Source organism: Onthophagus taurus, chromosome 11 (assembly GCF_036711975.1).
Source record: "Onthophagus taurus isolate NC chromosome 11, IU_Otau_3.0, whole genome shotgun sequence".
In the NCBI taxonomy this organism is placed as follows: domain Eukaryota; kingdom Metazoa; phylum Arthropoda; class Insecta; order Coleoptera; family Scarabaeidae; genus Onthophagus; species Onthophagus taurus.
Genome location: NC_091976.1, coordinates 31,302,534 through 31,326,683, shown reverse-complemented (window position 1 = coordinate 31,326,683; position 24,150 = coordinate 31,302,534). Strand labels below are relative to the sequence as shown.

The window sequence follows — 24,150 nt, the reverse complement described above, 5'->3', positions numbered from 1 at the left end:
AGCTTGCGTTTTAACTGAGTTCAACTTAAGTCCGTATTTCCGAGACCAGTTCAAGACGTTAGATAGATCGTTATTAAGTCGCACAATAGCTGCCGGAAATTCAGCAACAGTAGTAGTAGTATATATCTGCAGGTTATCGGCATACAAATGATAATTACACGAGATATAATTAGTAACATTATTAACGAACAAAGAAAAAAGTAACGGACCCAATACACTGCCCTGAGGAACACCACATTTGATTGCACAAGCAGAAGAAATTGAAGAGTTAGCGCGTACGCACAAGGAGCGATGGGAAAGGTAGGATTGAAACCAAGAAACACAGGGGGGAGTGAATCCGTAGGCAGAAAGAGACGCTAAAAGAAGGCTGTGGTCGACAGAATCAAAAGCCTTGCTGAAATCGAGCAGTACCAGCACAGTAACACATCTGTTGTCGCAGGCATACCTAATATCATCAGTAACTTTAATGAGAGCAGTAGTTGTACTATGCCCACTGCGAAAACCCGATTGCAACTCATTGTGTAAATTAAACCTCTCTAGAAATCCTTGGACTTGTAAATAAACTAAGCGTTCAAGAGCTTTTGATAGTACGGATAAAATTGAAATCGGACGGAAATCAGTGTTACATGAAGAGGACTTGGATTTGGGTATGGGAAAATGTTGTCTTCTTGTGTGTGATTCTTAAGTCTATACAAGTATAGAGTTAGTTTAGCTTCGATTTCAGCAATTTTCGCTTCAAGTATTTGTTTATATAAAAGTTCTCTATTTATCAACTTACTGGACGATTTCTCTGCTTTTTGGGTTCCATCCTCCCAGCACTTAATTAGGCTTGTTTTATAGTTTTCGCATCTTTAACCGCTCTTTCTCTACAACCAGTGTGGAAAGCATCTCCACAATTAACACATACCACGGTTTTTAGTGATTTATTCTTACAGCACTTATAGAAGACCTTACCATCTTTTTTGTATGATATTAATCACTGAGTTGTAGATCTTTTGACTGATTAAGCCGACCCACTGTAACATGATAACCAGCTTCAGCAACTTACTAAATGTAATACAGATATTCCACAAATCTTTGCTCTTCTTTGTACATGCTAAATAAGTCTAAAGTTGCATTTAAATTACATCCCCAAGTTTTTTTTTAAAGTTCTTGTGAAAAAAGTGTGCAAAATTATATAAAAGTTATAAATTTCGAAATAAATAAAAAAGGGACATAATTCTTCTTGTGGGGATATAAATCTGTAAAGGTTTGATCGTTCGCAATCGAAACGAATTACTGTATAAATTAAACCGATCATTAACGCACGCGCGGTCAATTATTCCGGGACCGAGAAATAAATGTCCCAACTAATTTTCTGATACCAATCCCACCATTAGCTCGCAATTAGTTGCCGTAGTCGCTGATACGGTTGAGATCGTTTACAAAAGTGGGCGCTTAGGGACTCTAATTATCGTAAAATCCCGTCCAGACGATGAACGGTCGCCGGATCTATTCCCCATAGCTTCAATAGAATTCCTTAACGCACCCGGTTTTCCACTGAAATAGCCTCGCATATGGTAAAATCAACGGTACACCATACGGAGTTTATCTACATAAGAAAATCAATTTTACCTTTCATGTTATGGTTATAAATTAGATTTTCATTAAAACTAAAATCACAGAAATGTTGTACAGTTTTAAAGTTTTTAATTCCCTAATGGCCACCGACAAAAAACATCCACATTGCTATCCGGCACAAAAGCTTAATCCGATTATGCAAAATAATCTCACAAAGCACACTGACCCAAATAATTCTGCACCAACCCAAAAACATTCTGTCATCGTTTTAAATAAAATTACAACAACATATTTTCTCAAATCCCTTCACTTCTCCTATTTTACACCTCCACACTTTGTTCCATTAGCAACGACTTCATATCCGCGTAGAAATAAACGTCCTACGTCTTTTAGACTCTGCCGATACGAGTACCAAACAGATGAGATTCGCATCCGTTTTAAGGTGTAATATTTCTTTATACTTCTTTATACTGTCGTCTGGATAGTGGGCGAAAAGCACGACAATCGTCCACTGTGTCCATTGAATAAGTCCCGTTTCCTTTCGGACGACAACAACGAAGACTTGATAACTCAAGTGGGCTCATAATCTAAGCTCTTTGAATCCCGCCGTCCGGTTGTAATGATGTAATTGACGTGAGAGTCGAGTTCGGTTTCACTTCGAGTGGACGAATCGATCGGGATACCATTTGGCATATGTTATGGTGTTTGAAACTTTACGGTGGGTGGATTTGGAATTTAAATTGAACGATGTCTAAGAAGAGGCTTTTAACTCCTTGAACCTTCTCGAGATCAAATTTAAATTTTATCTCTATTAATATTTTTATTTAATTATTGTGGTGAACCTGTCACAAGAACACGATCTGATTTCTTGAAACGATATCCCCAACTTGTTTCTTATCTGGTTTTGCACATATCGCGTATCAACGGTATTTAATTACTACCTCTATTTCAAATGGAGCCGATAAGAAATTGATAAATCGTGGTTTAGATTGTATCATTAAAAAAAATCTTTTCGATTAATAAGAATCGATTTCCGGAGTTATGAAAAATCCGTTACATTTATGCCCCCGGCGATAAAGAAAAAAAAATAATCCAAAAGATTTATCGTTATTTATTAATCTAACTGAAAAAGAATCGAAAATGATTTGTGTAAATCTCGGTTTGGCGTAATAATAATACGTTATTATTGACGAACGAAACTGTAAACTTCATCTAGATCGAAAGATTTACGACTTTCATTAAACTTATTACACCATAAATCTGCACACATTGAGGGCGGCAAAAGTTGGCGCATCCAAAAGATTTCGTCTCTAATCGAACAACGATTTATTAGACGAAAATTAATTCTCACGAAATGGGGGTAATAATGAAAATTTGATTCGAAATAATCGAAGAAACATTTATCGAAGACAATGGGCACACCCAAAGGAACGAATTATTCATCCCGCATATTAAGAGAGACATCAATTTTACAACTAAGACAATGGGATGGAGTGGTTTCATTCAGGGTTAAAAGTGAATGGGCGGGGTGATTTATGACAACCTTGACAGTTTGTTAATTGCCCAATAATAATACAGTAGCAACTACAATATATCTTTGCATACCGGTGGCACCATCGATTGGATTTGTCCAACTTCTGTCGTCCTCAAGATTGGTTTTGCTGTATCCAAAGCCATTTCGGATTTTCATCTAAAAACAAATAAAAAAAACTTGTTTAATTCAATATAATTTCATTTTGCTAGATTTATTTTCATAAATAAAAATTTAAAGATGGGTTTGAAAGCTCTCCTTATACGAAACATTTTTAAATTAAACGGCAGCCAACAGTGCTTTGTACCAGGGGTCCGCGACACTTGATGCCGAGGCGAAATTTAATATTATCCATGCAATTTTAGATTCGCAGAGCACACTTCGCTGGCGGCATTAAATTACAGGGTATCATGTACAGACAGGGCCTTGTACGATTTCTTCGGGCGACTTAAGGAAGTTTTCGGAGTGTTTTGAGCACGAGACCACATCGGACCTGCCTTTACGTCACCCTTTCAGGCCGTCCAAGCGTTATGAAAACTGCCGATTTACCCACAAATTACCCTTCTTAATGACTCCCGTAAAGATGATGATCCACGAAAAAATTCTTAACAGCAATTACGTGATTACAAAGCTACAATTTTGTCTTGATGGAACACAATGTTACCGTATTTTAAATTTATTACACAAAAAAATTATCATACCACGTCGATTACATACTGGCAATTGTATATTTAGGCTACATATACTGCAGCACCTCGGCTAAACTGCTAATGATGTAAAGTTTTGATTGAATAAGTCAAGATGTTACAATAAATACCATATCAACATCTCAGCTTCGTGTGACCTTGGCTAAACTTGTTTTCGGCCGAGACGCTACAATAACCATGACTACAAGCAATTTCAACTTAATTTATAGCGGAAAGTGAATATGATTGGTATTCATTGAGCAAAGAGCGTTAACTCAGCCGAAACGTTGCAGAATATGTTAACTAAATTAGGTCGATATGGAATTAATTGTAATGGCTCGGCCGCAAACGACCTTGATTTGTCAGGATCCTATATTTTTCTGGATTTTGCCGAAGTCGCTTGTGTCACAACTTCTTTACCAGAATTGAATCGGAGTGGTGTTAATTGTAGCGCTACAATTAATATCATAAACACATACACCTCCAATTCGAAATAATAATGGAAATTGGGCTAAGACTTAATTTGTTAGCAGAACATCTGAAAGAAACTTTTACATCACACAGTCCAACAACTATGCTAAATAATTTTGCACATAATTAATGCTGCTTTTAAACAGAAATACTTCTCCCCACAGATGTTCCATCATATAGGCCAATCTCATTATTACCCTTACTATTAAAACTGCTTGAAAAATTACTATTAAAAAGACTAAACCTGTCATAGAAGAAAAAGCCCTAATACCAACACATCAATTTGGGTTTCGGAATAAACATGCAACAATAGACCAAGTGCATAGAATAACGAATACTATCGAAATAGCAATGGAAGAAAATAAAGTCTGCTCCGCCGTATTTCTGGATGTTGCACAAGCAAATACTACCATCAACGAATAACTATTAAAATCGTATCTTTCTGATCGATATTTTAGAGTAAAATACGAAAACGCTTATTCACGACTATATGAAATACGAGCCGGAGTTCCTCAAAGAAGTGGCTTGGCCCAACACTACTTACTCTACACATTCGACCGTCCTCAGGTACCAGAAACTTTAACAGCTACATTCGCAGATGACACCGCGATCTTGGCAGACCTTATCATCATAAAATTTGCTATTTACTAGTGAAAACCGCATCTATATAGATATCTCCATCCATTCTCGAATTATAGAAGAAAATGTTAAAAAATCGTATATCTTAATCGGATCAAGTTAGCTTAGCAAACAAATAAGAGAGGACAAAAAAGTTATTACCTAGAACCTTTCTTCATACTTTCTGCAATCTTAGAACTTTGAACCAGTTACTAGTAAACTACTTTTGAGGCGTGTTTAAAAGCCAACGGAATAATGATAATAAAACAAAATAAACCAAAACACTTAGAATTACTTCAATTTTTGGCAAAAATAGCTCACAAATGTTCGAAATGTTTTCCATAAACCTCAATGCATTTATACAGGGCTTCCCAAAACTCTCGGGACGGATCACTAAAGAATCATAAAAACTACATTTTTAGATAGTTTAGGACTTTTATGCAATGTAGAGTTTTTTATGAGATGATCAACCCTTGATTTTTAAATGGCAACCCCTATCGAGTTTTACCTTATTTCAAAGCTAATGGAAAAAGAAACACAACCCCATAAACCAAAACCCGATATCTTAATTCTTTCAAGAATTATGAGGGGTTGACTACCAAATGGGAAAATGGTAATTGAACGAAGGTGACTTCGAAAGAAGGTTGAAATTCTGTGAAAAATGTGATGTTGACAAAAATTTTCTTGTGAACCTTGTTTTCTCTGATGAAGCTACTTTCTACTTGAATGGTAAGGTTAATAGGCACAATTGTCGTTATTGGAGCAACGAAAACTCAGAGATCGCAGAAAATTAATGTATGGGCTGGTATTATGGGAGAGAATGTAATTGGTCCATTTCTTATTAATGGAAATTTGGACGGAGACAGATATCTGCATCTGTTAGAAAATCAAGTGGTTCCAAGAGTACGTGCCGTGTGGTATTGACAATAAGTGGTTCCAACAAGATGGTAGTCCTCCACATTTTAGTAGCGCAGTCCGAGACTTTTTAAACCGTACGTTTCCAAACCGTTGGATTGGTAGTAGAGGTGACATTGAGTGGCCACCACGATCTCCTGATCTAACACCACTCGATTTTTTCTTTTGGGGATTTTTGAAAAGTAGAGTGTATGCAACAAAACCAGAATCAATCAATGACTTGGAAAATCGCATACTTGAAGAACCACCAATATCACTTGGAATATGCTCCTGATGGTTCAAAATTCCATCTATGAGCGTTTGGGTTATTGCGAGACCGAAGAAGGTTGACAATTTGAACATTTGTGATAAAAATCGTAATAAAAGTGCAAAAAAGCATGAAAACATTTTATTTTCCCATTTGGTAGTCAACCCCTCATAATTCTTGAAAGAATTAAGATATAGGGTTTTGGTTTATGGGGTTGCGTTTCTTTTTTCATTACTTTAAAATAAGGTAAAACTCTACAGAGGTTGCTATTTAAAAATGTAGGGCATTTAATAATGTCATATTTTCCCTGGTTATTGGATTTTCTTGAAAAGTCAGGTCGTTTAGTCTACCTCATAGATAAAGGAGTGAAAGCACTGTGGGTTTTGCTCGATCCAAGAATGCATATTATGCAAGTTTACACCAGTTTGTTGAAAGATGCTTCATTCATCTTTCAATAAATCTGACTTTCTGAGATAGCGGGAATTTTATGTTTCTCTATGGCAGTTACGTCCCCTACCGGGCGAATTACAAACTCCAAAATAATTTCCAGCTAATTCTCTTGCCCACTTTGCTTATAAGGATTTTTTTCCAAAACCTCCAGGCCTTACCGTTGTCTGTATAGATACCAGTGGTAAGATCCCCAAACGAAACTGCACTCTACTCAATCTATTGAACGGAATCACCACAGGTTTAAATGAAGCGGTGCTATGTATTGACTACTCTTGGGTTCATATGGAATTAATTGTAGAGCCTCGGCCGCAAGCTACATCGGCTTATTTCAGTAAAAACGTACATTTTTACGATATGTTAACCAAGGCGTTGGAACATTTTGGTCACCATTGGAGTCAAATAGTACTAAATGTAAAGCCTCGGCTGCAAGTGACCTTGGCTTATTTAGGCAACATCATACATTTCCACCACAGATTTAGCCGAGGCGCTACAATTTGTTGACCACTTTTGGTGCAATATATTAGGTTTGTTCGAGCAGCGGCAAAACCAATCTGCAAATTGGGAGACGCATGCGCAGTATGGTGACGGTGTTCGAGCAGTAAATAAATCCCGAATTCTGACTTTTTCGACTACCAGTCGTGTGTTCGATCAGAATTTAGGATTAGTTGGGTACTGGTTGGGTATAGTTTTTACAATTTGCTGACTTTCGAAAAATTGTTGACGGATTGTGTACTGTCATGCGCAGTGGATACTTTGCGAGTTTGTTGGTAATAAACGTACCACGTCGAGAGGGCGACACAATCGATTTATATTTGTAAACACAATATTCGCTTTATTAATCTGTAATTGTTGTTAACACGTTCTTAAGTACCTAGTATAAATCAGAGTATAAATAATCATGTCCGATATTTCGTCGTCAAGTAAAGATGTGCCTTTAGTAAATTTTGAGTCAAGTGATGATGACCTAGAAGGTGAATTACTTGATACACCAGTGCGAATAAGGCCAAAAAATGAAGAGTACTTCGAAATAACAGTACAACAGTATAGCGACTCAAAATGTATGGAACATTTTCGTTTGAGTAGAGTAGTTGCTGAAGATCTAGCAAATCGATTTAAAGCCAGCCAGTATTATAATTATCAAGCCGGAAGAAATGGAAAATTAACAGAAAAACAACATATATTAATATTTCTGTGGTTTGCTGGACATCAGACGGCTTCTTTCCGAGATGTAGCTGATAGATTTAATATTAGTATAAGTTCCCTACAAACTGTAATCCAGCGAACAGGGTATTTTATAAGCAACCTATCAGACGAAGTAATACAATGGCCATATACAATGTTTAATACAATGTTTTCATATTTTTACTGTTCGAGCTGTGACAAATATCGTACTAGTTCGCAATTAATCGTTACGTGCGCATGCGCATTCATGAATGCACTAATTTGTCACAAACTAATACCTAATTCTCTGCTCGAACAAACCTATTATTAATTAACTTATTCCGTACATTATCACGATAAATTATTTGAGACATTGGAATACATTGACGAGTTTTTGTAAAATCTTGGCCGCAGGTGACCTTGACTGAATCAAATGAAATTGGCTGTAAGTTTAATCAAGGTCACTTATGGCCGAAACGTTACAACCATCACATGTTTATTTAATTAACATTAAAATTTTACTTATAAATACATGAAATAACGTTTTGGTCACCATTGGAGTCAAATAGTACTAAATGTAAAGCCTCGGCTGCAAGCGACCTTGTCTTATTTAGGCAGCATCTTACATTTCCACCACAGATTTAGCCGAGGCGCTACAATTCATTGACCACCTTTGGTATAATATATTATTAATTAACTTATCCCGATGAAAACGTACATTATCACGATAAATTATTCGAGACATTAGTATACATTGACGAGTTTTTGTAAAATCTCGGCCGCAAGTGACCTTGACTGAATCAAATGTAATTGGCTATAAGTTTAATCAAGGTCACTTATGCCCGAGACGTTACAACCACCACATGTTTACTTAATTAACATTAAAATTTTACTTATAAATACATGAAATAACGTTTTGGTCACTATTGGAGTCAAATAGTACTAAATGTAAAGCCTCGGCTGCAAGTGACCTTGGCTTATTTAGGCAACATCATACATTTCCACCACAGATTTAGCCGAGGCGCTACAATTTGTTGACCACTTTTGGTATAATATATTAATAAACTTATTCCGATGAAAACGTACATTATCACGATAAATTATTCGAGACATTAGTATACATTGACGAGTTTTTGTAAAATCTCGGCCGCAAGTGACCTTGACTGAATCAAATGTAATTGGCTATAAGTTTAATCAAGGTCACTTATGCCCGAGACGTTACAACCACCACATGTTTACTTAATTAACATTAAAATTTTACTTATAAATACATGAAATAACGTTTTGGTCACCATTGGAGTCAAATAGTACTAAATGTAAAGCCTCGGCTGCAAGTGACCTTGGCTTATTTAGGTAACATCATACATTTCCACCACAGATTTAGCCGAGGCGCTACAATTTGTTGACCACCTTTGGTATAATATATTAATAAACTTATTCCGATGAAAACGTACATTATCACGATAAACTATTCGAGACATTAGTATACATTGACGAGTTTTTGTAAAATCTCGGCCGCAAGTGACCTTGACTAAATCAAATAAAATTGGCTATAAGTTTAATCAAGGTCACTTATGCCCGAAACGTTACAACCACCACATGTTTATTTAATTCACATTAAAATTTTACTTATAAATACATGAAATAATCGTAATTAAAAGACTTGGTTAAGTTATGAAACGGTTCTCAGATGTTAAATTGAACCTTAAGTCCAATGATCGCATTACTAAGGTTTTTTAATCCGTTCAAAACATAGCTATAGTTTACGATCGAGTAATAAAATTTCATACCGTTTTTACGATCAGCAAGCTACTCAATTGCGAGAGTCTTCCCGGACAGCAAAAAAGAAGCTTAGCGAAACAGTTACTTATCTAATGCCGTAACAGCGGAAAATGCGAATACGCGAAACAGATGGTCGCGGGCGATTAAAACGCGTTAATTTTAATCATACCCAAAGTAAGATTAATGCGACCGCTTAATGTAAATAGTGTGAGCTCGGTTTGGCGTTCTAAAAATTCCCATTAAACTCGATACAGGTGATCCGGCGTGGTCTGGTAGCAGCCGTGCGCAATCAAGTTGGCGATTATGGTAATGTTAGTAGTGATATTCTCTGCGTTGCGGTGAATTATATCCCCATGAATGGCAGCGAACGCTGCTTGATACCGGTATTATGCGAGTAGTTGTGATGAATAAACATCGCCCTACAAATGCAAATTTGTTTAACGATTTCGTTAAGTTTGGAAAATTGTGTTATCGTTTAATTATTTATTTATATTGTATTAGCGTACATAGTAAATCATAAAAAAATAAATATATCTTATACATTACATTTAAGAATATATCCACAAATAAAAAAACTATTTGCGACGCTTTTGATTTAATTTTATCCTATCATCGATGGCGCTTCTCTTGATTCTATGTGCGGTTAAAGCGAGTTTAGCAGCTTCCAATCTGGTGCTGTGAAAATCTAATAAAGCTTCCCGCAATTCCCGTTTCTTCCTAATTGCATTTCTTTTATTTCTCATTGCATTCTCTTTAGCTTCGTGTGCCGCACACGCTGCTTTAGCAGCGGCTTTCTTAGTGTTGGCCAAATCAGCTTTTGCTGATTGGAGTTGTCTCATTAAAGCTTCCTCGTGATTTTTGGCCGCTTCTAATAATTGTTCTTTTTCGCCAATTTCTTGTTGTGCTCCTTGAGCTGCTTGTTCGGCGTTAGCAGCGTTGGCTTGAGCTACTTGTAAAGCGTTTGTTAACAGTTTTACTTGCGCTTGTGATTCTTGAGCCGATTGAAGGGCAGCGTTTAAAAAGGCTTGTCCTTGTTGGAGGCTGTTACTTTCTTCTCTTTCAACTTCTTCGGCTTCGTGTACTTCGTTTTGTAATTGTTCAACGACCGCTTGTTTACCTGCTAAAGCCGCTTCGGCTGCTTCGGCGGCCTCCAAAGCTTTTTCGGCTAATTGTTCTTTAACTTGGTGAGCTGCTTGTTGGCCAGCCACCATTTGAGCTTCTTGTGCCGCTTTAGCTTCTTGAGCGGCTTTTTGGGCGATACTTGATGCTTTTGATTTGCCAACTTCCCCGTTCATTGGCACCCCTGAACATTGGGGATCAGATCCGTCAGCATGCACAGATATTGTTAGATATATTAGGTAGGTTGCCAAAAAGACGCCTACCTTCATTACTAATTATTAACAAAAAATTATTTTTTGATGTATGCATCTGACGTGAAACGTCATCACGTTTTCTTTGACAAATTAAAATTGGCCACTTGTTTTTTAATAATAATTTTGACAAGTGTTTTTAGTAGGGATAAGTTTATGTGGGAGTTAATCATTTTTTTCAAGGACTTCTTTTCCTATACGCAACGGTAACGAAGCGAAAGCGACGAAGAAAAACTCGCCATGGGAATCGGAGGCGTATTTGCATTGGGAAAGACGTGGGTCCGACCAATTACCGTAATCATTGGTTTGAATAATGACCGCGGCGCCATTACGACGACGTAGCCTTTGTTCGGATTTCGGCGTCCAATGGATTTTTTACAGACGTGGCCGTTTAAACTGTCCCAGCTCTGGGGAAATTGCCGCGAAATGCCGGATCAGACGTGACCGGGTGAAATCCGACCTTATCGCATTCACGAATCCACGAAGATGATGCATGATGCTTGCTTGGGCGCGCCAATTATCCTCCCGCTTTGCTTGGTGCTCTCCATCTGGTGCTAAAGCGCAACTAATAATTATAGGGATATCCCGATTAAGATGGATCACAAAGTTATCTAAAAAAAATTTCTTTGTAGATAAATTTATGAGCTATTTTTAGACGAGGAGAATGTAGGTTTAAGAATTACCCGTGCGACGATAGCAACAAACTTTTACCTATCTACTTCTTAGATATCTTGCTTATTATTAGAGAATCTTTTTCTATCTAATTGTGTTTTAAAATAAATATATTAATTTTTATTTATTAAATTTGTGTTTTATTTATCCACCATACTCAAATCTAGGTGACGCCATTTTCATAAAAAAGTCCCTAGATCTCTAGTTACTTTTAGTACCAACCTAATTTTTTCCCCCCAAATTTCAGTTGGCACCGCTTCCTATAATTAATACATTGAGACGTGACGTCACCGCAGGATTGGCAGGATTAATTTCTGGTCTAGAACCGGCATTCTTACACTACTAGCCTTTTTTAAACCTTGTTCCAGCGATAACTTTCTTATATGAGCAGGAGAAAACTCTAGAACCATATCTATCTTATCGAAAATTTTCTGCTCTTTTTAATGGTGTTAATTTCCCCCACTTTTTTCCCTCACCAGCGTATTATACGCTAAAAAATCAGGACACTTTGTGATTACATCCCATACTAGTAGAGTTACTAGTAGATATACTATTAGATTTTAAATTAAACGTCATTGTTTTCTTTTTCAAATGGCAATCCCCCATTTTTATTACGGAACATGAAAGAGGGTTCTTTTCTGAATCTAGTATTTATAGTAGTCAATAATAATTTAAAGTTTTACTGCCTCAAATTTGTTGACATGGTAAAAATAGCAGTAGCCATGAGTAGCTATAGTAACCAATTATTTTAAACAATTTTCCAAGTGTCAAAAACTGATTTAGTAAGTAGTTGACCTCTGTAATACCACATGTCCTGATCGCCAACTCATTAGCCAAAGTATGGTGAGAATGTTTCAGTGGAGATTCTACAAAACGAGGTTTTGGCTGGGCAAGAAAACCCTCATGTTACTATAAGGGGTATTGGGTCTAATTTGGACATTAGTAAATCAACGGTTCTGAAAATTTTAAAACCCGCAAAGTATCATTCCTATAAAGTAAACCTCATTCATGAGCAATGAAAAGTAGTTTTTGCAACGATGATATTAAGTTTTTTTTTATGTTTCACATTAAGTGAACAAGTCAATAGACAAAATTGTCAGTATTGGGTTACCTAAATCCAAATTAACCAAGAAAGTCCGCAAAAGATTTGAGGAAACTGGAAAAAGATGTTTAAATTCTTGACCCAACTCAATTCCAACGGCACTTATTCCAACAAGATGGCGCGCCACCACAGCTACTAAATCAATTTTTGACAGTCAGGAAATTGTTTAAAATAATTGGTTACCATAGTTACTCATGGCTTTAGTATGGTTACCATAAATTTGAAGTAATTAAACTTTAAAGTAATATTTCTCGAAAATTTTGTTATGTAACCAGTATTAATATTGAATGTACTAGATTCAGAAAAAAAAATTCTTTCATATTCCGTAATAAAAATGGGGGATTTTTGGGATCCATAAGCCGTTCATACCGATTTTGACACAGGTCGTCGTGACAAACCCTGTCACACATGAGACTTAACTAGAAACAGAAAAATCCACAACGTTAGTAGTTTTTGGCGCAAAACGTGTTTTGCAAACGCGTTATTACCATGGGCGCTGGGTAAATACCCGGTGGGTAGGTATTTCTAAAATGGGTATTTATCCGGGTATTTACCCCAGCCCAGGGTAAATACCCAAACAGTGGGTATTTTTATATCTTGAAGACGAGGAATTGTCAACAATCAAAGACGCATTATCATTAAACGAATCTGTCGTAATTTAGATTAGATCAAGTTATTATGATTATTATCATCAAGCAGCCCTCTGGGTCCATTGTTACATAAACCTCCCTTATTCTGTTTCATTCGATTCTATTCTTTGCTGTCTGAATCCAATTGTTGGTCATTCTTTTAACGTCTACTTCGTCTGTTCGCTCGCGGTCTCCACTCAAGCAACCGTTTTGACCACTGCTCTTAAGCTTTGCCACAATGTTGACCACATCAGTTACGCCAGTTCTTCTTCATAGGTCTTCTTTTCGTATGTAGTCCCTCAGAGTACGACCCAGGATCGACCTCTCCATCTATCTTTGCGTTACTTGGACCCTCCTGGCAGTGGCTACTGTTAATGTTAAAGTTTCGGAGGCTTATGTCATAACCGGAAACACGCATTGATTGAAAGCCTTTCTTGTCCTTTTCTCTTGAAGATGTCTCTAAGTTTCCCGTAGACTGCCCATACGAGTGTGATACTTCTGTTTAGTTCGCTTGTTTGATTATCTCTTGATACACGAACCTCAAGCCAAGATATGCATAGGTATACTGTCAACCCTCTCAATCTCATTATCCCCAATGTTGATGTTAGATCTGGGAACACAATTTATCACAAATTTTAATTTCTCCTCGTTGATATTTAGCCCGACTCTTGCACACACCTCCTTCAAGTCGTTCAGCATTAGTTTAATCTCTCCAAGGCTATCAAGAACTATATCGTCCGCGTAGCGCAAATTACTACTTTTAAATTCTACTTTACTACTTCTACTCTCTTCAGTACTTTCATGCAATTGTACCATAATTGTAGCATTATTGTAGATGTTATAAATAAGTTTGGTATATCGACTCTGCATTGTTGAAGTTCTGGCAAAACTGCCCTCAACTCAATTTAAATTAAATTTTATGAATACCTCTAAATACCCATCTTGGGTAAATACCCCCGGGTATATATCTAGGAAATTTACCCTTGAAAATAAATACCCGGGTATTTAACAACACTGTGTGTTATACACCACTGGAAAGAGTAGGAAATTTCCGATAAGATAGATATAGTTCTAGAGTTTTCTCCTGGTCATATAAGAAAGTTATCGACCCGAACAAGGTTTCAAAATGGCTAAAACGTATGAATTTAGCAATTTTTGGCCAAAAATGTACTTGTACAAGCGCTTGATCGCCGAGTGTTATACACCATTAGAAAGAGCAGGAAATTTTCGATAAGATAGATATAGTTCTAGAGTTTTCTCCTGGTCATATAAGAAAGTTACCGACCCGGTCAAGCTTTAAAAATGGTTAAGACGTATGAATTGAGCAGTTTTTGGCCAAAAATGTACTTGTGCAAGCGCTTGATCGCCGAGTGTTATACACCACTAGAAAGAGCAGGAAATTTCCGATAAGATAGATATAGTTCTAGAGTTTTCTCCTGGTCATATAACAAAGTTGCCGACCCGGACAAGCTTTAAAAATGGGTAAGACGTATGAATTGAGCAGTTTTTGGCCAAAAATGTACTTGTGCAAGCGCTTGATCACCGAGTGTTATACACCACTAGAAAGAGCAGGAAATTTCCGATAAGATAGATATAGTTCTAGAGTTTTCTCCTGGTCATATAACAAAGTTGCCGACCCGGACAAGCTTTAAAAATGGGTAAGACGTATGAATTGAGCAGTTTTTGGCAAAAAATGTACTTGTGCAAGCGCGTGATCACCGCGTGTTATAGACCACTAGAAAGAGCAGGAAATTTCCGATAAGATAGATATAGTTCTAGAGTTTTCTCCTGGTCATATAAGAAAGTTACCGACCCGGTCAAGCTTTAAAAATGGTTAAGACGTATGAATTGAGCAGTTTTTGGCCAAAAATGTACTTGTGCAAGCGCTTGATCGCCGAGTGTTATACACCACTAGAAAGAGCAGGAAATTTCCGATAAGATAGATATAGTTCTAGAGTTTTCTCCTGGTCATATAACAAAGTTGCCGACCCGGACAAGCTTTAAAAATGGGTAAGACGTATGAATTGAGCAGTTTTTGGCCAAAAATGTACTTGTGCAAGCGCTTGATCACCGAGTGTTATACACCACTAGAAAGAGCAGGAAATTTTCGATAAGATAAATATGGTTCTAGAGTTTTCTCCTGCTCATATAAGAAAGTTATCGCCGGAACAAGGTTTAAAAATAGCTAACAGGTATGAATTTAACAGTTTTTGGCCAAAAATGTACTTGTGCAAGCGCGTGATCACCGCGTGTTATAGACCACTAGAACGAGCAGAAAATTTTCGATAAGATAGATATAGTTCTAGAGTTTTCTCCTGGTCATATAACAAAGTTACCGACCCAGACAAGCTTTAAAAATGGTTAAGACGTATGAATTGAGCAGTTTTTGGCCAAAAATGTAGTTGTGCAAGCGCTTGATCACCGAGTGTTATACACCACTAGAAAGAGCAGGAAATTTCCGATAAGATAGATATAGTTCTAGAGTTTTCTCCTGGTCATATAAGAAAGTTACCGACCCGGACAAGCTTTAAAAATGGTTAAGACGTATGAATTGAGCAGTTTTTGGCCAAAAATGTACATGTGCAAGCGCTTGATCACCGCGTGTTATACACCACTAGAAAGAGCAGGAAATTTCCGATAAGATAGATATAGTTCTAGAGTTTTCTCCTGGTCATATAACAAAGTTGCCGACCCGGACAAGCTTTAAAAATGGGTAAGACGTATGAATTGAGCAGTTTTTGGCCAAAAATGTACTTGTGCAAGCGCTTGATCACCGAGTGTTATACACCACTAGAAAGAGCAGGAAATTTTCGATAAGATAGATATAGTTCTAGAGTTTTCTCCTGGTCATATAAGAAAGTTACCGACCCGGACAAGCTTTAAAAATGGTTAAGACGTATGAATTGAGTAGTTTTTGGCTAAAAATGTACTTGTGCAAGCGCTTGATCACCGAGTGTTATACACCACTAGAAAGAGCAGGAAATTTTCGATAAGATAAATATGGTTCTAGAGTTTTCTCCTGCTCATATAAGAAAGTTATCGCCGGAACAAGGTTTAAAAATAGCTAACAGGTATGAATTTAACAGTTTTTGGCCAAAAATGTACTTGTGCAAGCGCGTGATCGCCGCGTGTTATACACCACTAGAAAGAGCAGGAAATTTCCGATAAGATAGATATAGTTCTAGAGTTTTCTCCTGGTCATATAACAAAGTTACCGACCCAGACAAGCTTTAAAAATGGTTAAGACGTATGAATTGAGCAGTTTTTGGCCAAAAATGTAGTTGTGCAAGCGCTTGATCACCGAGTGTTATACACCACTAGAAAGAGCAGGAAATTTCCGATAAGATAAATATAGTTCTAGAGTTTTCTCCTGCTCATATAAGAAAGTTGTCGCCGGAACAAGGTTTAAAAATAGCTAAGAGGTATGAATTTAACAGTTTTTGGCCAAAAATGTACTAGTGCAAGCGCTTGATCGCCGAGTGTTATACACCATTAGAAAGAGCAGGAAATTTTCGATAAGATAGATATAGTTCTAGAGTTTTCTCCTGGTCATATAACAAAGTTGCCGACCCGGACAAGCTTTAAAAATGGTTAAGACGTATGAATTGAGCAGTTTTTGGCCAAAAATGTACTTGTGCAAGCGCTTGATCACCGAGTGTTATACACTACTAGAAAGAGCAGGAAATTTTCGATAAGATAAATATGGTTCTAGAGTTTTCTCCTGGTCATATAAGAAAGTTACGGACCCGGACAAGGTTTAATAATGGCTAAAACGTATGAATTTAGCAGTTTTGGCCAAAAATGTACTTCTGCAAGCGCTTGATCGCCATTATACACCATTAGAAAGAACAGAAAATTTTCGATATACTTCTATAGTTTTCCCCCTTATCAAATAAGAAAGATCTTTAGAGGAAGAGTATTTAAGCGTTTCTGCGTGTAGGGATGGATATTAAGAGTGATTTAAGCATGACGCCGATAGATATTGACCGACGAAAACCCAGATTAAGATAGTTGAAGAAGCGCTCTTTCCGACTGTGATAACAGTATTTTAAAATTCGGTTTTATAATAATTGCACAAGGCCTTGAAGTTTGGTAATTTTGAGCTATTTTAAGTACAAAGCAATGTTCTTCATTTTTTATTGATCTTAATATCAACTTAAGAGACGAAACCCCGGTTTTAGATAGAGAAAGATTCAAGCTTTCAAGTGGTGCATCTCTACTAATAAGGAAGATATGAGCTAAGAAAGTAGATATCGTTGCTATGGTCGCAGAGGTTTAAGAATTATCTCGGTAATAACGTAATAACGGTCACACGGTTGAGGACTAACAAAAAGTTGAATGGGAAGACACTAACCTCTCAAGATATTTCCATCTCTCCTCTTGTATAGGCAGAATTCTTTTCTATAACTGCGAAAAATCTGCGAAAATTTTTTCTCCATAAATCAATCATAATTTTGACATTGTATTGTGTGAAAATATCTTGTATTCCGGTCGTCTGCCAACTTCTGTTATTATTACCGCATTATGGTGGAGAGAGGACGGTGCCATCAATCTAAGTAACGGAAAACAAAGAATTTCCCAAGAATCCGAATATCTTTAACTGTTAGTTTTCCGGTTCGCCTTCGCCTGCGTAACGTATCGATGTCTCGGTCAGTTTTGCCATTTTACCGAGAATTTCATTCTAAGACCGAGCCGCGCACATAAACCATAGCAGAAATGCTAGCGTTAGGAGAGTGCGTTAGCGGTCGAGGACACGTGTAAGCTTCTGCCGTATCGACGGGACACCCGTACAGACATAAATATACCGGACGGGACATTTGTCTATATAAGGATTTTGCACACATTACGCCTTGATGGATACGCAACTGTACAACAGCTTTTTATGAAGAATTCTCAAGCACCACAACTCAAAATGAGACATCTGTGTTATAACCTTTAATAATCGCCGAAAAAAAATTACTTGTAATTTACACGATCTTTAACAAGAGATTATAAAACGATTTGGCTACATACAGGAAGTGCTAAACCGCAGATTAAAATCATACTGGGTATTTACCCAAACATACCACGTTTCTAAGCAATTTTCGTAAAGACTTTTCAAACACGAACATAATAAACATACAAAATCTAATTTAAACTTTTAATACCACGTTACGGTTCTATAACCTCAATAAGGACAAAAGAGCACAAAAAGTCGCTTAATACCTAGCCAAAAATATCGAAAGTACAACGCTCCTTTCAAGGATATCGGATGTAATCAAACTCGATTTTCACCGACTTCCCAAAAAAACCTTGACTAGCACTAATAAAAAAAAAATCTAATTATTTAACGATGTTGGCATTTACAGAGACCGTACGCGCAGAAAGACGGAGATGGAAAAGGAATATTTGTGCAATTCATGGGGTTCGGGGCCGGACTTGATTTTTAGCTGGAAGGATTCTTGTATATTTAGACGTCTGCCACGACGTGGAGCCTATTTACATTTCGACCTTACACGGTTAAGACGAGGAACACGAAACGAACCGAAAGAGAAAACAATAACTCCGGCGAACGAATATTCATCGTTTGCAAGTCGTTTTACAAACATTTGTTTCGTGGGCAAACTGGCTGCAAATTTGCTCTGTCACCGTTCAATATTTATGAAACGTAAGAGTGAAGGCAAAGAATTTTAATTTCTTTAGTATACTTATGGTATTTATTTTTTGAATCATTTACAACAAAATTTTTTTTGCATAATTTTTTTCTCAAACTCTGTAATCTCTTCCCAAATATATACTTGTATCAAACACTCAGTGTATTGACTTCAAGATTCCTGATTCTGGTACTATTTAAATGCTTGAAGTTTACCAACTCGTGGTTTCCAGTTATCGCAGGATCAGGGTTTGAAGCCTTCATAGCAGGACTTATAACTAACAATCCAGGCTAATCGAAACCAATAATGTCAAAAAATCGAGGAAAATATGAAGCATGAACCATCTCGACAGGAGATGCAAATAAATTAAGTCTTTGAAAGATGGATCTTGCGCTAGATATTATGGAAAGCCACACGAGTTGGACTAGCTCATGGATGATGCAGAGTATGACACATAAAAGCACAGAGAGTAGCATGGTTGGAACATCTGGAAAGAATGTAGAAAGACAGAGGGTTGTAGAATGGACATCACGGGAACAGAGAGTTAGAGGAAGATCCAAAAACGATGGCAGGATGATGTAATGGGGTTGGCAATCTGAATTAAATCAATATTAGTGTACTCTAGTGATGGAACGGACACATTTTATTTCACAAAAACTAAAAGCGATTTTTCAAAGCGGCTTTTTGCATTAAAAAGAGGATTCTTTAATTAATAATTGGTGACATTTCCATAACGATCCTTCAAGAAATTAATTTTATAGCGAATTTTAAAAATTATCGATGAAAATTGCAACATCGAAAATTTGATCAAAACTTCAACTATTATTTTCTCAAAAACTAAGAGTTATTTTTCAAAACGGGTTGGTTCATTGGAAAGAGGACACTTTTATTAACATTTTGGTTGATTTTCATACTCATATTCCAAGAAATGGATTTTATACGAATTTTTAAAACTTAATCGGTGAAAATTGCAAAATTCGAAAAAATTGTCGATTATTTCAAAAATTTATTTCTCAAGAACTAAAAGTGATTTTTCAAAACGGCTTTTTGCATTAAAAAGAGGATTCTTTAATTAATAATTGGTGATATTTTCACAAAGATCCTTCATGAAATTAATTTTATAGTGAATTTTGAAAGTTATCGATGAAAATTGCAACATTGAAAATTATATCAAAACTTCAAATATTGCTTTCTCAAAAACTAAAAGTTATTTTTCAAAATGGGTTGGTTCATTGGAAAGAGGACACTTTTATTAACATTTTGGGAAATTTTCATACTCATATTCCAAGAAATGGATTTTATACGAATTTTTAAAACTTAATCGGTGAAAATTGCAAAATTCGAAAAAATTGTCGATTACTTCAAAAATTTATTTTTCAAAAACTGAAGGTGATTTTTCAAAACGGGTTTTTGCATTAAAAAGAGGATACTTTAATTAATAATTGGTGATATTTCCACAAAGATCCTTCATGAAATTAATTTTGTAGCGAATTTTGAAAGTTATCGATGAAAATTGCAAAATCGAAAATTTTATCAAAACTTCAAATATTGTTTTTTCAAAAACTAAAAGTTATTTTTCAAAACGGGTTGGTTCATTGGAAAGAGGACACTTTTATTAACACTTTGGAAAATTTTTATACTCATATTCCAAGAACTGGATTTTATACGAATTTTTAAATCTTAATAGGCGAAAATTGCAAAAATTTGAAAAAATTGTCGATTATTTCAAAAATTTATTTCTTAAGAACTAAAAGTGATTTTTCAAAACGGCTTTTTGCATTAAAAAGAGGATACTTTAATTAATAATTGGTGATATTTCCACAAGGATTCTTCAAGAAATTAATTTTATAGCGAATTTTGAAAATTGTTGATAAAAATTGCAACATTGAAAATTTTATCAAAACTTCAAATATTGTTTTCTCAAAAATTAAAAGTTATTTTTCAAAACGTGTTGGTTCATTGGAAAGACACTTTTATTAACATTTAGGGATATTTTCATACTCATAGTCCAAGATATGGATTTTATACGAATTTTTAAATCTTAATCGGTGAAAATTGCAAAATTCGAAAAAATTGGCGATTATTTCAAAAATTTATTTCTCAAGAACTAAAAGTGATTTTTCAAAACGACTTTTTGCATTAAAAAGAGGATACTTTAATTAATAATTGGTGACATTTCCACAAGGATCCTTCAAGAAATTAATTCTATAGCGAATTTTAAAAATGATCGATGAAAATTGCAACATCGAAAATTTGATCAAAACTTCAAATACTATTTTCTCAAAAACTAAGAGTTATTTTTCAAAACGGGTTGGTTCATTGGAAAGAGGACACTTTTATTAACATTTAGGGATATTTTCATACTCATATTCCAAGAAATGGATTTTATACGAATTTTTAAAACTTAATCGGTGAAAATTGCAAAATTCGAAAAAAAATTTTTATATTCAATGAAAAAAGTCCTATTGGGGTTGAACTCGATTATTATCTGTAATGTCCAACACCTAAAAATTCCTGTGAATGGTGGAGTACTAAGTAATAAGTTTTTAATATTCAGCCAGATTTAAAAAAATGCCCACCACTAGTGTACTCGTCCTTGTTAAGTACCAAGAAAATGTTTCCAATCGATTGAAATAGTTTTGACACACACCAACAACCCTTTTTATTTTCTGGTATCTTAGAAACATTGCAAAATAACAACATAATCATCATTTTTTAACTCGATCATCCTAGTTAAGTATCCCATAGATGTTTTTAATACCTTAGACCAGTTTTGATTGAGACCAATCACTGTATTCCTTATTCAAAATTTTTTGCATTTTCTGCAAAACATCTCCTTTGGTATTTTTAAAATTTTTTTACCTTTGCCATATATCCTGAAGACATATTTAATGGATTAGCACAATTTTGACACATACCAACAAGCTTTTCCTATCTTCTTCTGGTATGGTGAGCCAATATGGGCTTAGCCAATAAATGGAAAACTTATATGTATAAATAATAATTTTCATTTATATTTATCCGAATGAATCATAACCAGTTTAAAGAACTACTAGTTTACTTCCATGAATGGATGAATGAATGAAACTCTTTATATTAAGTATTTAATAAGAAGAACCTTGAAGAGGCACAAATTGGGGAATATGTAAATATAAAATTATGTAATGGTTCGGAAGTTTCGTTATAATTTTGTAAGTTGAGCATCGCGTGCGCCAGTTGGTGCGTAATACAACATCGTGTGAATGGAAAATTGTGTATATCTCCCCCAAATCTACGCAAAAGTCTTCGTTTATTAGCAAAGATCCAAAAAGATAAGCGAAAATTTCAGGGTCACCTTTTGTTTTGGACTTCCGAGTTAATTGTTGCAATTCCGGAAGACGTAATTAAGTTATTTCCATATTTATGCCAAATAGATTTCGAGATATAAACGGATTTTGAAAAGAAAAGTTTTGAGTAAGATGTGGTCCTAAATCTGTTTCACTCCGGAAGAGAGTATTGTGTTTTAATATTTATAGAGTTGAATTAGTCATGTGCCGTGCCTCTGAGCTTATTCTCCACACCATGTGGGATGCTTTACACATACACACACAGAGTACGTCCGTTTCAATTGCTTCCACGGCCAAATACAGACACCGTCACACATCGATCCGCAATCATCGTAAATCGCGGCTCCACTTTAATTGCATTAGTTCACGAACGAAGCCGTAAAACTTCTCGGTAAACACGTCTCAACTGAAACGAGATGTACGCAATGCCTTTTAGAAAAATATATGGGATCAATATTAAAAAAAAATTAAATGTTCTTTCGTAATTATCACAGAATTCTCGGATAATAACCATGAAATTAGATCCGCACTAAGATTTCACAAGAATATTTTATTTAAAATAACGCAGCAATTTAAAACATAACTGCGCCTCTTAATTAGTTACCTTGCTACCTGTTCCGCCTTCCTTCAACGCCAGAAGGCTTTTTGATCGCTTATTGTTAATTTCGCGCATTCCGCCAGCCTATGATGCAATTTCTTTTACATCGCAGGAAATTGCCTGAGAAATTGTGAGATACTTCCCATATTGCAACAAACAACATAAAGTCCTCGAAAAATTCTATCAAATTAATTTTACATACAATCTAATTTATGTCCCAACATTATTGATGTAGGTGTTGATTTATAACAGTTTTACATTGCGTGAGTTACCAATACTACCACAAGGTTATCACGTTTATAAATCCAGTGGTGTTCATATTTTTGGTTTCAATACACGAGATGTTTACAAAAAAACAAAATTCATGATCACTAGGTATATATATATATATGTATATGTATAAAGGAGAATATTAAACGATAAAAATAGATATGTTGAGGATCTGTTCAATGTCAAACAAAATTGTTTATGCTCAGCTCAAATTTCACATCACAAAGTTGGAACGTTGAGATTCGCCAGATTCTCAGATGGCTAAATAAAATAACCTGGATAAAAGAAAATAATTCCTTACCTTTAACTAAACGAAGAGAATTTCCAAAAAAAAATCATTTTAAACAAACACCACACTCAAAATCGGCGCACCAAAGAAGTTAAAAAAGAAACTGCGCATTCAATACAAACTTTTCTAATTTACGATTATAAACAGCCTTGAAAAAAAATTAAAATGAAATTGAAATTACCACGTGCGTTTTCGTGTGTATAAAAGAAACTGGTCGTGTAGATCGCCAAAGAGGGACTAAACAAGGTCGAAAAACGCCACAAAACGTCGTCGTCGTCGTTTAACGCGCACGCACATGAATGTTGGCGCACGTTTTTCGAAAATCGCGGCGCCCAATTGTGGACGCGGCCAGATTTCCCCGGAGCTTGTCTCGAAGTCTTCAAGATCGCGACTAACTTCACGCCGCGCCACACTGAAAGTATCCAGTGGCGTACGTACGAAAGGAGAGAAATATAAGTGGCCGTAAATAAGTGGAGCGATAGATTGACGTATACGAAGAAGGAACGGATGTTGGTTCAAGCCGTTCGATGGATCGTTAAAACAATACGGTACGGGTCGTTCGTTTTTTTTTATTGTAAAGTATTTTTTTTAGTTTAGGTCCGGTCGGTCGGCCGCGAAAGGTCGCTTTTTAACTGGTTCGCCGAAATGACGATCGGCGAACCGTATATATACCGTTATCGTCTTGACTTTTACAAACACTGCTTTGAAAAAAAAATCTCATTAAGCGAGAATTCCGCATAGTTTGTCGTCTTTTTTATGAGGTTTTTAATTGAATTAAAAATTAATTTTTAACGCCATCTATGAAACGTTTGCTGTAATAATAATTATCAAAATGTAAGG

General features: G+C 35.9%; 2 protein-coding genes across 2 annotated transcripts in view; both read right to left on the bottom strand.

Moving 5' to 3' along the window:
• Window positions 1-23,657, bottom strand: part of ASP (Ankyrin-repeat, SH3-domain, and Proline-rich-region containing Protein) — a 147,557-nt gene extending 123,900 nt beyond the window's left edge. Inside the window, exons 1-2 of the mRNA XM_071200713.1 lie at window positions 23,323-23,657; window positions 3,166-3,250 (exon numbers count right to left, since the gene is read on the bottom strand). Of these exons, the coding sequence (XP_071056814.1) occupies window positions 3,166-3,237 (72 nt within the window). The 5' untranslated portion in view covers window positions 3,238-3,250; window positions 23,323-23,657. The remainder of the gene's footprint in view (window positions 1-3,165; window positions 3,251-23,322) is intronic.
• On the bottom strand, window positions 9,886-10,885 carry LOC111420268 (uncharacterized protein CG45076-like). The gene has a single exon (XM_023053226.2). The coding sequence runs from the start codon at window positions 10,807-10,809 to the stop codon at window positions 9,997-9,999; it is 813 nt and encodes a 270-aa protein (XP_022908994.1). The 5' UTR covers window positions 10,810-10,885; the 3' UTR covers window positions 9,886-9,996.
• Window positions 23,658-24,150: the final 493 nt, after the last annotated feature.

Bases quoted from the DNA above. Each gene is read 5' to 3' on its own strand.
- LOC111420268 (XM_023053226.2), bottom strand. From the start codon at position 10,809: ATGAAGGTAGGCGTCTTTTTGGCAACCTACCTAATATATCTAACAATA.